This window comes from Passer domesticus, chromosome 16 (genome assembly GCF_036417665.1).
Source record: "Passer domesticus isolate bPasDom1 chromosome 16, bPasDom1.hap1, whole genome shotgun sequence".
NCBI lineage: Eukaryota > Metazoa > Chordata > Aves > Passeriformes > Passeridae > Passer > Passer domesticus.
The window spans coordinates 6,684,925-6,698,292 of NC_087489.1; the positions used below are offsets into that span (position 1 = coordinate 6,684,925).

At 49.8% G+C, this 13,368-nt stretch overlaps 1 protein-coding gene across 4 annotated transcripts in view; it reads right to left on the bottom strand.

Moving 5' to 3' along the window:
• Window positions 1–13,368, bottom strand: part of HNF4A (hepatocyte nuclear factor 4 alpha) — a 35,096-nt gene continuing 21,728 nt past the window's right edge. For all 4 annotated transcript variants that reach the window (XM_064391186.1, XM_064391187.1, XM_064391184.1 and 1 more), the window contains exons 3-10: window positions 12,550–12,644; window positions 10,342–10,448; window positions 7,719–7,874; window positions 4,737–4,824; window positions 4,064–4,219; window positions 3,577–3,813; window positions 2,796–2,918; window positions 1–2,145 (exon numbers count right to left, since the gene is read on the bottom strand). In XM_064391186.1, coding sequence (XP_064247256.1) covers window positions 2,003–2,145; window positions 2,796–2,918; window positions 3,577–3,813; window positions 4,064–4,219; window positions 4,737–4,824; window positions 7,719–7,874; window positions 10,342–10,448; window positions 12,550–12,644 — 1,105 coding nt within the window. In that variant the 3' untranslated portion in view covers window positions 1–2,002. The remainder of the gene's footprint in view (window positions 2,146–2,795; window positions 2,919–3,576; window positions 3,814–4,063; window positions 4,220–4,736; window positions 4,825–7,718; window positions 7,875–10,341; window positions 10,449–12,549; window positions 12,645–13,368) is intronic.

The window sequence follows — 13,368 nt, forward strand, 5'->3', positions numbered from 1 at the left end:
TTAGAAAATATTTTTGAATTTATTTTTCTTTTTTTTTCTTTTTTTTTAATGAATACAAACTCTTGTGAAGAAATATTCTTCTGTTTCTATTGGAAGGCAGAAACCAGCAAAAGTTAATATACAATATTGAGGAACACTTGGTGCAAATGGACCAAAAAGGATTCCCCACAAAGTATGTCTACGTACAGGAAAAAAGGTTGCTGCAGTTGGAAAAGACAGCCTGCTTATTACAGGGTTGGGGTTGGGGGGTTTTTTTGTATTTAATCTCCCAATTATAAATAATCAATGTGATTTACAAAATAATTTACAGAAAATGATTGGATTCATCATTGCAATAAATTACTTGGTACGATGCCACCAGCACTGGGACCGTGCAACACCTCTGACACCGCCAGCACGAGGTGTTTCATTTTGCATTGGAAATCAGGGGACACAGCTGCAGCTCCTCTGGCTGAGCTGGCTCAGATTTATCCCCACCAGAGACCTCCTGGCAGCCGTGGGGCCACCATCCTCATCCTCCCGAGAGGCCAGCAGTGGCTCAGGCCTGCCGTGTGCAGGGCTCGGCAGCTCCAGCCCTGCTGGCACCTGGAGCAGGAGGGCTCCTTTCCTGCTTTCTGCTGTAAACCAAAGGTCACATCTGCAGGGTTTTGGCACAGGCAGGCACAGAGGAACAGGGATAGGGGCAGGAGGGAGCAGAGCAGGGGGGCAGACCCAAGGCTGGGGCAGAACCAAGGGGCTTGGGTGAGACAGGGTTATTGCTGGACCTCTGTCGCTTTTCTCTGCAGGACCCAAATAATTGTATTTTTGAGGCTGGTGCTCTCAAACACTCTGAGGCCTGAAGGAGTCATAACGAAATCTTATCATGTTATGAAGACCTATAAATCTGTTATCAGCCACTCACTCGAAGCTGAAGGAGTGGCACTGCATTGAAGTAGATTGTGTGGCATATCTTGGCATTAAGTTGGGTCTGAACTGAGATCCTGGGTCCCAATGCTTCCAGCACTTAGAAAGCCCAAGACCTTGGTCCAATCTGTGAGGCTCTAGCTCTTCTCACCCCATGGGTCTTTCCCCTTCCTACATCTTTCCCCCACTTCCTTCCAAATAGGCATCCAGTGGCCTTCTCACTGCTGACAAGCAGTAGTTGGCCAGATATTTGGGCAGTGCTGCCAGCCTGTAAAGGGGTGAGCCCATCCCATTAGCTGAAACCTCTGGAATCCCAAGGTCCCTCTAATTTCCAGGAGGCAGTGAGTGGTGCAAGGGAAGGGCTTGGCAGTGGTTGCCTCTCCGAGCATTGTGGTGAGGGCAGGCATGGCACAGAAATATCACAACCCCTCAAGAGGCAGAGGGATCCAAATAGTGGAGTATCTTGGTGGGCCAGACTTTGCCCCAGCATCAGCTGAAAAGATTTGTTAGGTCTGGCTGGGGGGCTCAGTGTGCTGGTGGGTGACACCACGCAAAGACCTGGGACTAGCCAAGGCTGAGGAGCAGTTCTGGCAGTGCTGCCTGGGCAAGCCCCATGTGCTTCACCTGCTGTGGTGCTCCTGGGGGAGCTTCCACCTCCACCAAGTCTGGCTGGACTGGGGACTACCAGGGGGGCTGGCAGGGCTGTGGGAGGAAAGTCCTCCACTCCCACGGCACAGGGAATTGCTCATTCACAGGGTCTGATGTGGCTGAACCAGTGCTGAGGTGGCAGTGGGGCAGCAGCCTGTCCCCAGCCAGTCACTGCCACCTCCCCGCAGAGGGAGGCAGGAATCTGGCCCTCCTTACAAGGACTGAGGGTTTTGGCAAGGCATCAGCCTTAGTTCTGGGCCTCTGGGACTGCCCATGGCCCGTGCTGTCCGTAGCTGCAGGAAGACAGCTTCTGGTGGTGGTCAGTCCAAAAAGCAAGTCCGTGTGTCCGTGCCCAGGGACGTCTGGATGGCTTCTCTTTTCACAGTGGCAGAGTCCTTTTGGGCTGTTCTCCCACACGGTGCACTGAAGGGGGCTGGCTGGGTGGGGGCTGCTAGATGACCTCCTGTTTTGTGATGGCAGGCTGTGGGATGGACGTGGGCTGCTTCGCCACGGTTGCAATGGCTCCAGGCAGCAGCTTGTACTGCTCTGACCCTGAGCCCGCGGGTGGAGACGGCTGTGGAGTTTCTGGAGTAGCTGAAGAGAGAGAAACCGAATTAGAAGAGTTTAAACCAAACCTCACAGCACTGGGATCTGTCCTCAGTCGTGCAGGGTTCAGATGTCAGCACAGCAGAGGCTCTTAAGGGCTTGTGTGTTTGCTGTGGAGCAGCCCGGACATGCAGGCATGGTTTGATACCCCAGGAGAACCACAATAACCAACATCAAATAAGGGGAGCTGCTGACATTTTGACCTCTACTAATCACATTTGTGGTCAGCCAAGCTTGTCTCAGCACAAGATCCCCAGTGGTGGCCCCATTTGGTGGCCAGATCCTCCTGTGTTTTTGCAGAGGACAAACTGAAGTGTGTCTTAACCACTCAAGGGAAGGAGAGCCTTTCCACTGATTTCACTAAGCTCTGGATAGGACCATTCATCCCTTAAGGGCTATGTAAAAGTTGCAGTCTGACAAGGAGTATCTTGTTGAATCAGTTAGTCTGGCCTAATCTAATCTAACCCACCTCTCTGTTTGTCTTTCCCTCCTTTCTGCATAGGAATTTCTCACACACTCATTACCCGAGATTTTGTCTTGCTTGCAGATTTCCATGCAAGGTAGAAACTACCTCCACAGGCCCACTGGAAAGCTCCTGGTTTCTCCCAGGAGCTCTCTGTCTCTCTGGATATACTCACACATCTGCCCATTGTGCATCTGAGGAGGCATTGTGTTGGCCACAATGACGTTTGTTCCCAGGTTCTCCTGGATCAGGTGAGGGTGCAGGTGGTGGTGGGTGTGCGGCGTTTCACTCGATGAGCCTAAGAACATGCAGAAGACATTAATGGCCACAATGGCACAAGGAAACAGTTCAGATAGGCAGACTCACTGCATCCAAATGTCCAAGGCTTCGTGCACCATCACCTTGTGCACAGGTGACTGGAGTACACCCCTCCCTTTTTCCTGCATGTGTGCCTTGAACTCACTAACCCCTGCCTGCTGCCTGCATGTCCTCTTATACAGGATTATATTCCTTAGTCACACCTCCACGTGCAGAATAGCACAGTGGGAACTTTTCATTTTGTTTTGTCCCATTGGATGCTCCCACTAGAAAATCTAGGATGTTCTTTCAGCCTGAGCTTTCAGACCTTTTTGTTCTGATGAGTCCCTTCTGACAGAGGAGAATTGGTGAAATGGCTGCCAGGTAGGAGTCTGGGGGCTGCACAGCAAAGCTTGTCTGTGTGCAGAAAGCTGGGGATACCTCCCTGTAAACAGAGGCACAGCTGATGCATCTCTTTAGGTGAGAAGAAGTAGAGGACCTTTGGTTACCCCTGTCAAGGACAGGGGAGATGATTTTGTGTGAGTCAAGGGCTGACCTGCAGACTGGCTGTCTCTAACTTTGCTAGATAGGGAGCAGTGACTAAGGAGGGTCTCAAGGGGACAACAGTCAGGGAATGCCAAGAGACCTCAAGTACTCACCTCCCAGCAGCATCTCCTGCAGCAGGTTGTCAATCTTAGCCATGCCAAAGAGCTTGACGAACTGGATCTGCTCTATCATCTGCCAGGTGATGCTCTGCAGCACGGGCAGCAGCAGCAGCAGCTCCCCGAAGCGGCCGCGCGAGTCGTACTGCCGGTCGTTGATGTAATCCTCCAGGCTCACCTGCACCTGGTACCGCATCCGCTTGATCTTGGACGGGTCACTCAGCCCCTTGGCATCTGCAACGAGCCACACAGCCAGCTCTCCAGGCTGCTGCCCTGGGAGCTGCCTGCCAGTGACAGCAGGAAGGAAGCCTGAGGGGAGCTGCCTCTGATTCCCCATCGTCTTACACTGACTTCTCTCCTCCCTCTCTAAGAACAGTTTGGCCCAGAGAGACCAGGCAGCTTTTCCACCACTCAGGACTGGTGTTAGTCAGCATAATCCAGACTAGGCCCCTCTGATGGTAACCCTCACCAAGCTGGGCCATACCTGGGTCAAAGAAGATGATGGCTTTCAAGCAGGCATATTCGTTGTCATCTATCTGCAGCTCCTGGAAGGGCAACACCAGCTCGTCCAGGATGCGGATGGCCACACGGTTCACCTCCACCAGCTCGGGGCAGTTCCGTGGGATGATGTGGTCATTGCCTTCAGACAAGCAGCACAGACCATCATTTTGTCATTGCTCAAACTTAGCTGGGGTGACAAGGAGTTCAAAATGCAGGTAGATGATGCTGAGATAATTTTGGGGTGGAGGAATTAAGAAGTTCCTCCTTCAGCCCCTACCATGTCTCAGAACATGAGAAATTTTGATCTGTGTTGCCAGAGCAGCTTCTCATCACGCAGGAGCTACACAAGTGAGGAAAAGCTGACCAAGGAGTGAGAGCTTTTTTCTCAATCCCACCACAGTCTGCTTACACAAACCTGGGGCTACACCATGAATGTTCACACAGTCCCCAATTTTGCCACACCTCATGGCTTTGATGTCAATGTCAGCCAGGCCTAGCTGCACCCAAAGGTTGTGCTGGGCTTGCTAAAATACAGAACAGCTCAAGCCACCACCCTGCAAAAAGGATGTCCCCAAACACTGAGCCACCCTCTGCTTCACCCCAGCAGGGAAGTGCCACAGAAACAGATGGGTTGGGAGCAGAAGTGCAATTTTTACCTAGCAGCAAGACATCCTTGAACACCATGGACCTCTTGGCAGCTCCCAGTAACAGATGCTCCCCTGCGTGTGCACGCAGCAGTGCTACCTGCAAGGGCAGGGAGAAGTTATTTGGGTGATGCAGGGACTGAGACAAAAACTGATTTCATGTCAGCAAGAGGGAAAGCTCAGCACTCCTGTACTGCACTCAAGGATGGGAGTGAGGGCCCCTCTTCAGTTACAGGCAGAGAAAGAGATCAAATAATGCTCTGTGCTAAACCAGTTATAAACCCAGCAGAATCAGCAGGTAGGAGACAGCACCTGAAATATCCCATACTCAGGGCACATGCCATGAGCAGGACCATGCTAGACTGTCCCAGGACCTGCCACCAGTGTGGGCTGTTTGCAGACAGCTCCCACCAAGTGTAGAACCAGGGACCACACTCCACCCTGGGAAGTGGGGAGAAGCACAGTCCCTGCTGTTGGACACTGCTGTCCCTCTGGGCTGTGCCCACCTCCCACTGCAATCACAGCCATGGGTTCCCATGTCCAGCTGGCCAGTGGGGTCACCCCCTGGCCATTCATCCCCTGCACAGCCACAGGAACTGGGGAAGGGAAGCCAAAGGGATGTTTTTCTCCCCTGATGTTAATGATTGAAGTGTTTCACTTTACACCCTCCAGTGGCTCCTGAGAATGTTCTGAATCTTTTGCCCTCCTTCAGTTAAAAATTTCAGAGATTTAGGCAGAAAGAGAAGTTAACAATTGGACATCCTGACACAGAGACTTCTTAATGTCCAGCCAGGATCTTCTGCTGGAGAAAACAATCATTAAACATTAATAGAGAAATGCTGAAAAGTATGTCCTGATGGGAATGGTCCACTTTTCCAGTGTGTTACCCTCAGCATCTGTCAAAGCCAAGAGAAGCCTTACCCTACCAGGAATGCAAGGAGAATGTATCACCCATAGAAGAGAGCTCTGGTTAGGAAGCATGCTGATGTCTAGGAGAGAGGTTTTTGGTTTTTTTTCACCCCAGATGGTAAAAAAAAATATGCAAAATAAATAGAGATCCTTGCAAAAAGACTGTGCACACATGATACTGGGGAATCTTTATCTAGATGCCAAAATCTAGCTTTTCTCTATCGCTGTCCAAACATGGGTGGATATGTTAGCTGAGCTGCTTGGAATTACCAGAGCTGCACAAAACTGAGCTTTCCTACCTGACAAAGCTATGACAAGGAAAAAACTGCCAGCCCCAGGAGAGAGTGAAGCTCTCACCTAAAAATTTCCTGCCTATCGCAAATTCAGTTCACAGAATTGTGTCCAGAGAATTTCCTTGTTTGAGCAGGGTAAAAGTGAATTACTTCAAGAAGGCCAAACCATCTCGTTTGATATTTGTTCTTGCAGTGATGAACCTGAGATACATCGTTCCACTGTGAATTAGGATAGATCTACAGTTGTAACACAACAAAGCAGAATTTGAACTTTGAGATGAAACTCTTTGCCCCACCAAACATGGGAGTTTTGACATTTTGGTGCAGAAGGAGGGTGAGGGGTTGGGAATGATCTTTTCTACAAAAGGAGATCTGTTTCATGGAGCAGCCTCTCCCTTGTGGGAAGGCAGGGTTCAAACTGTGCCATCTTTAGGCTCTGTTTTCTCTTTTGAGGAAATTTGCAGCCCCACAACTGTAAAATGAGCTCATGTGGAAGTTGCTGTAGTTTGCAGAGTTATTGGCCAGGTTTAGGGCCTCTGTTCCAAATGGCAGAAGGATGTGATGGGTTGTGCAGAGCTGCCCCTGGTCTGTGCTGGGCTGCAGCCTGTTCATTTGCATGTGCTGTGTAAATGGCATTTGCCATTGGAGTCCATTGTGGTTTCCATAAATTATGAATTGTATTTTCCTTAGCAGTTTAACAGATTTCTTATCATTTTAAACAATTTAGCACTTGCACACAATAGAAAAAAAAAGGAAACATGCTCCCATTTTAAGAGCACTGAATTCCCCAGAGCTCTGGGTGCTGCTGGGTGGTTACTAAAGAACTCAGATTTAGGATTTAGGGGGTTTTGATCAGCTGGACACTCTCGACTGAATATCCTTTTTCTTCATTATATAAAAATTACCCTTAGGTCGACAGGGCTGGAGACTGGTCCTAGCTGAAGAAAACACAAACTGGTTTGTGACTGTACACTGGACAGACTGGAAATCCCTTCCTACCTGTGACAGGACCTGTGCTGGCCCTGCCAGAAGTGCTGTCCCAGCCACATGTGCTGCTCAAGGCTGGGCACACGTCATGTCCTTCAACACCTGCTGCAGCCCTCTGAAATTCAGACATCCACGGGAGGCCTCTCCTTGTAGCTCTTTGAGGCTGCCTGGGATGCTGCAGTGCAGTTCTACAGAGCACACCAAACCCACTGTGCTTATCTTCATTAGGGAACTCACAAATGCCATTTTAGTAATTTCTGTTAAATGCAAATATATCCTTGCTTTTTAATCCTGGAAAAGGATTTTCTACTGCCGTGGGAGCAAACTAGTGTATAGCTTCAAAAATCCAAGCTGGGAGCATGGATACAAACATACCCCTAGGCAAGAAGCAGCAAGAGACAGACAGGTTTTAAATTTTGGGCAGACCTTAGGCCAGAAATCTCTCCTGCTCATTCTGATTACCCCAAGCATTTGTCAAGCACTTCAGGTTTTCAAAGTGCTGTGCAAACTATAATTAATAAATGACTGGCTGACCCCAAAATGCTCATCTGATAACGACCTAATTCAAGCTCAGTGTTATCTGGCCGTGCTCATGGGCTGATTAGCTGCACATGCAAGTGGCCCGTGCTGGCATTGTATGGATGCCTGGTCTGTGCTGGCATTGTATGGATGCTGCTCCCAATCAGCTGCAGCAGTCAGGATAACAGAGTGCACAATGAGCATTTTCTCTGAAGGTCTCAGCTGGTTTTGGCTCCCCGCTGCCTTTAGCAGGGCAGGGCGAGGTGGGGTGGATGGGGGGACTTGCCTGGTCATCCAGGGGCAGCTCACAGAAGGGGGGGATGTACTTGGCCCACTCCACCAGCACCAGCAGCTGCTGCTTCATGGACTCACACACGTCGGAAATATTGGCAATCTTCTTCCCTCGGATGTCTCCATTGAGCACAGGAACTGGGGATGATATCTGGAAGGAGAGAAGAGATCCTTCAGCTTTCAGTGCCACAGAGGAACCACAGAGAGGAAAATCCCCAGCCCATGGGTTGTGTTGATGCAGACTCCAGAAATTATAATTACATTTTTCTGTGGCACACACCCAGCTCCCAGGACAGGTGACCCAACAAGACTCATTTAAACTCAGATCAGCTTGGGGGGCCTGTGAACATGAAACACTGCAGGGTAGAGGCTGGGGATCATCTTGGTAAACTGTAATGCCTTGAACAGACTGGAAAGCACAGAGGAAACATTCCTAAAGCCAGGATCTTCCTCCCACTGAACAAGTGTGCTCAGTCAAGATCCAGGAGGGAACAGAGGGGCTTGTGTGGCAGTCAGCCTCACCAGTAGAAAGGACACATCCACCAGTGCTGCTGCACTTGGTCCCACCAAAGTGCAGAGAGCTGCTCCCCCTTCCAGCCTGCTCCAGAGGCAGAGCTGCCATGTCTGCTTTCCACAGGAGGAGAGCAGGCTCTGCTCCTCTCCTGAGTCATTGTGAGCTCACCAGGCCACAGCTTTCTAGGTCTGACATTGCTTTCTGTGAGCACCAGGTCATTAACATTTGACATTATCCACTCTGAATAGCTAAGGGCAGACTTAAAAGATAACAGTCTCCCACCTCCCACTGGCTTTTAGGTCCTTTTGGCAAAACTGGGCAAGTTCAAACATGCCCACAACACGGGTGACATTTGTTACATGGCAAATTATTTGTGATTGCCACTTCATTTACAAAGGACAGCCCTGACAACTCTGCAAGTACTGTCACAGAGCTGGACAGAACATCTCCCCCAAACCAGGCACCCAACCTCCTGCCTGGTTCTCATGCATAGCTGCTCACCCAGGTCATCTAAAAATTTGCCCTTAGTCACTACTTTATCCTCATGCTTCTGTAAGCAATTAACTCAACCCCATCATTGCCCTCTGCCTGCCCTCTGTGCTCTTGTACAGCATCAGCTCTTCCTGTCCTATTCCTGCCAGCATTTTCAGCTCGGACCCTGCTGGCCTCCCCAAGGAAATGGAATTCAAATGCCACCTGCATTTTTTTTTTTCAGGTTGCATTACCTGGAGGCTTTCCAGCTCACCAGCTATTATTGAATAAATAAGATTGTAAAAATCTCACCATGTATTACCCTAATCAGAGGGCCCGGAAGGCTTAGCAAATAAATAAAGACCTCTGGGTGAGTGACCCTAGATCTTGGAGAAAGCAGCTCCTCAGCAGTATCTTGTTCTAATTAGCAAGGCACATAAAAGTTACCAATTACCGTGCTGGAGCCTGCCTTGTTTAATGAATCTCTCTGTGCTCTGTGGGAGAGCAGGAGCTCCCCTGGATTTGTCCATGGTTGTAGTTTTTATCAGCAAACCCTTCTTTCATGTGATGGCACTGCAGGACCCTGAGCCCCAGAAATGACCTTCCCTTGTAGATTTGGTGACTCGAGACCCCCTTGTCTCACACCTCTGGGAGCAGCATCAGTCTTATTTTTATAGGGTATATAAATGTATTCAGGGCTGCGTAGGACAAGGTGAGATGTGGGATGAGACTGGATGTGCTTTTTGTGTACAAGATTGGCCCTTGGCCGTTCTGGCATATCCCCTCCTTGGGGAAGTGGACCTTACAGCCTGAGCCTCGTGTGGAGCCAGAGCACAGCACGTCCTGTCCTGGAGCATCTCCCAGGGCAGCCTTCAGGGCAGTGTGACCCTCGAGGCAGCACGGACTGCCAACTCAACCCCCTGTTCATTGTCCCCAGGACACAGAGTTCTATTCTCCCCAGCTCCATGAAGGGTGGCAGCTCCTGCCTCCAGCACAGCTCCATCCTCATCACTTGTTCTCACAGACAAACCCTCCCTGCAGGCTGTGTGTGCCCATCCTGTCCTGTGTCCTCCCAGAGCTGTGTACACCATTTGCAGTATCCAGCCTCTTAAATCAGAGTAATCTTTGCAATGTGAACACTCTAGGAAACGAATCTTGGCAGTCTGCAAGTGGAAACAGGGAATTTCAGGCAACACTGGAAAAGGTATCTGCATAAAACAAGCAGGAAACTGATTCCTCGTGAAACTGTGCAGGAATCCAAAGTTCCTAACAGCTCATGGGGAAGGGAGGCTGCTCATGCAAGGCCAGCCCCTCGTGGGCTTAGGCAGCCACAGCTCTTTGGATTGCAATGATTCTACTCTACTTTCTTCCATCAGGCTCTCCAGGCTTCCTGTGTCCCATTAAAGCAGAACAAATAATTTCATATTGTTACAACTGAGTTCTGGACTAAGGAGATTTAAAGGGATGGTTTCAGGTAACAAATGCTTTTTGAAAAACCAGTGTTGAGTTGGCAGATAAACCACTTAGAAAAGAGGTGATAATTTGAAGACTTGGCTATTAAATACTCAGCTGGCTCTACACTCCAGGTAGTGCCTGATGCTTTTGTATTTGATAAAGAAGAGAGAAGAGGTACCTGCTGTGCCAGGGCTTCTGCGTGCAGGAGGGCATTGATGGAGGGCAGGCTGCTGTCCTCGTAACTTGATCTGCGGGTGCTGATTCGGTCCCGTTCATTTTGTACAGCTGCAAGAGAGGATTTTGGCTGAGCTGCAGGTCGTTCATGGCAATGCACACTGAAAACCAGCACAGACTTCTGGCGTTCCCCTTCCTTAGCTGCAGTTTCCCAGCTTCCCTGCCAGGCAGGGCGGAGGTGCAGCTGTGTCTGGTTTGGGATGGATTCCAGCGAGAGCTGACTGCATCTGATGGATCTGATTTCTTATTTGCTTTATTAGACTTTCCAGGGATGGGGTTGATTCAGAACCCAAACACCTGTAGAGTTCAGTGGGGAAAATTTCCTGGCAAAGGATCTGAGTTTTTTGATTTCATGATATGGGGTTTGAAGCAGTGGCCATGCTCATGTATGCAGCCCAAAGGTGATGTGTGAAATGGAGGAGTATCTGCGAGGTTTCCTTGCCCACATGACTCCTGTGAGCTCCATTCAGAAAAGCTGTTGCACTGGGTAGGTGTAGTTGGAAAACTTCTGTCTCAACTACAATAAGGAAGGAAGTGCAGAACTGCTCCTGCTTATCCATCCAGAGCAAAAGAGCTCTCATACCTTATTGTAAAAGCATCCCAGGACAGGTCTGACCCCAGTGTGCTTCTGTTTTGTCTAGTCTTGAGGGCTTTGAGGGGGAGGATTTGCCTGCTCTGTCTGTCACGAGGCCTGGGCTGGCTGTATCTCACCCTGGCCATGCCACTCAGAGCCATCTGCTCAAATAAGCTATTGATCCATGGCAGGGGAAACAGCACCGTCCCTGCCTTGGGCTGGTGGCTCTCCGGATTGATACGTTCTCCATGTATAAATCCACCTGATAAAAAGCAATAATGAGGCTGGGCCAGGAGAAAAGCCCTGCAGTCAGCGGCTGTAAATAGGAGCTCTCAAGGTTATGCTGCTTGTTATCAGTAGCAGGCCCCTGAGTTCAGTCATGCCATGATGTTTTCCAAATGTTTGCTCAGTATTAGCTGGTCATGCACCTAATGTAACTTCTATTGAATATTAACAGACAACAGCACAGCTCTGGGCAGGGGATGAGCTGCATGGAGAGGAGGATTCCTATATTCTTCAGGAAAACTCAAGAAAAGTTGCTTGTGATACCTCATCCCCTTTTACAGGGAATAAATATTCCTGCTCAGAGGTTTTCCTGCAGCCACCAACGTACCACTGGTACTTCCCTGTTGTCTTCAAGGACCCTTTTACTCCAAAGTTTCTCCTTGAGGCAGTGTGAACTGGGAGGAGCATGGGGTTTAATTTCCCTGCAAGGAATAACAGGGCTGAATGCCTCCCAGTTGTCCCTTTGCAGACATGAGTGAGGTGAGCTCTGTGGGATGCCTCTGCCCTGGCAGTTTGTCCCTCCTCTAACAGGAGCACCATCAAAGCCACCAGGTTCTCCTGTCCCTTCTCAAAACAGGACTAAACAAGGGGAGAATCCTGCCATGGGGACCTGTAAGGGCTGCAGAGACAGGGAGGTAGGGGAGCTGAGGGGGTGAGCATGGGCCATGTAGGGATATCTCTACTCTTCTCATGCTGTTAAATAGCAAAAATGTTCCACTTTACTCTGGTTCCTTTCTGCTGTGGCTGAAACTAAACTAAACTCACTGCCTCTCTGCAGAGGGTCAACAAGAATCTATATATCTATCAGGAAAAAAAAGGTCCAAAATGTCAGTGTGACTTTTGCTGCACTCACCTAGCCAGCTGTGGGTTTTGTGGTCACTCTGAGATAGCACTTGGAGCAGTTTTACCAAAGTCTTTCCAAATTCCCAGGCCCTCTTTGAAGTTTCTGCTCCTCAGTGATGTGGAGAAGCATTCCCAAAGCCCTCCAGTGGACTGCAATGTGGGACCCCAGGTGCTGTGTGTGTCAGTGTGAGCAAGAGTGAGCTGGAGAGCCCCGGGTGTGATTGTGTGCACAAACATGGGCAGCTCTGAGACACAGGCATGGATTCTCCCTAAATCCCCCTGTGGTGGGGGTCAGGATCTGTGCCCAGGAGAGAACAGTGCAGGGAACACAGGGCTGAGGTGGCTGGGCAGGTGTGCACCTGGCAGGGACCAGCCTTGGCTGCAAGGGCTCCCTCAAACACACCCAGGCAGCGTCAGGGACTGCTGCTGGGGGAAGGCAGAGGCACCCACCTTCCTTCTTCATTCCCGCTCGGAAGCACTTCTTCAGCCTGCAGTACCGGCACTGGTTTCTTTTGTCTTTGTCTACCACACACTGCCTGTTAAACCTGGGAAGGAAGGAAGGAGGAAAGGTGTGAGGAGTGGCAAGGCTGAGCCTGAAGGCAGGACAAGGCAGAGCCCCAGGCTCCAAGATATGCTCAGAGAAGGTTCCCAGAGGCTCGCCCTGAGAGAGGAGCCCCAGGCTGTGATTTTTCCACTCCAGCTTTAACCTGTGGTTTCCTTTTTGCAGCAAAATCTCAGTTCTCCCCTGTGCCTGGTCAATATGGACAGACTAGAACTGAGTCACATGCAGGAGCTCAGACTACTCAGTAACCACTAGGGATAGGATGTCTATAGTGGACTAACAAACCCCAGGGAAGTTAAAAGTGTGATTTAAGAGAGTCAGAACCAACTTGGAAGTTGCTGTTGTAAGTTAGACCCCAGTAGAATGAAAGGGAAAATGCCTTTATTGTGAATTTTAAAAAGAGGTGGAAGGTTGTAGTAGCCCATTTGTGAGGTTAAGAAGTCAGTTTAAGTTCCTGCATCTCTCCAGAGCTGTGTCTGGGATTCTCAGAGGTTGTTTCTGACCTTCTGGACAGCATTGCTGCTCTGCAAACTGCTCTGCTGCCACTTGCACTTCAGAGAGGACTTGGGAAGGAACCAGCTCCTTCCCTCCAGGCTTGTGTCACCAAATCCCCTGCGCATGGTGGGGAAAACTGATCTCCCATGTGTGTGATTTACAAGCCGGGTGGCCACTTGCAGCATGAATTTCACTTGCAAATTTGCTCTAAT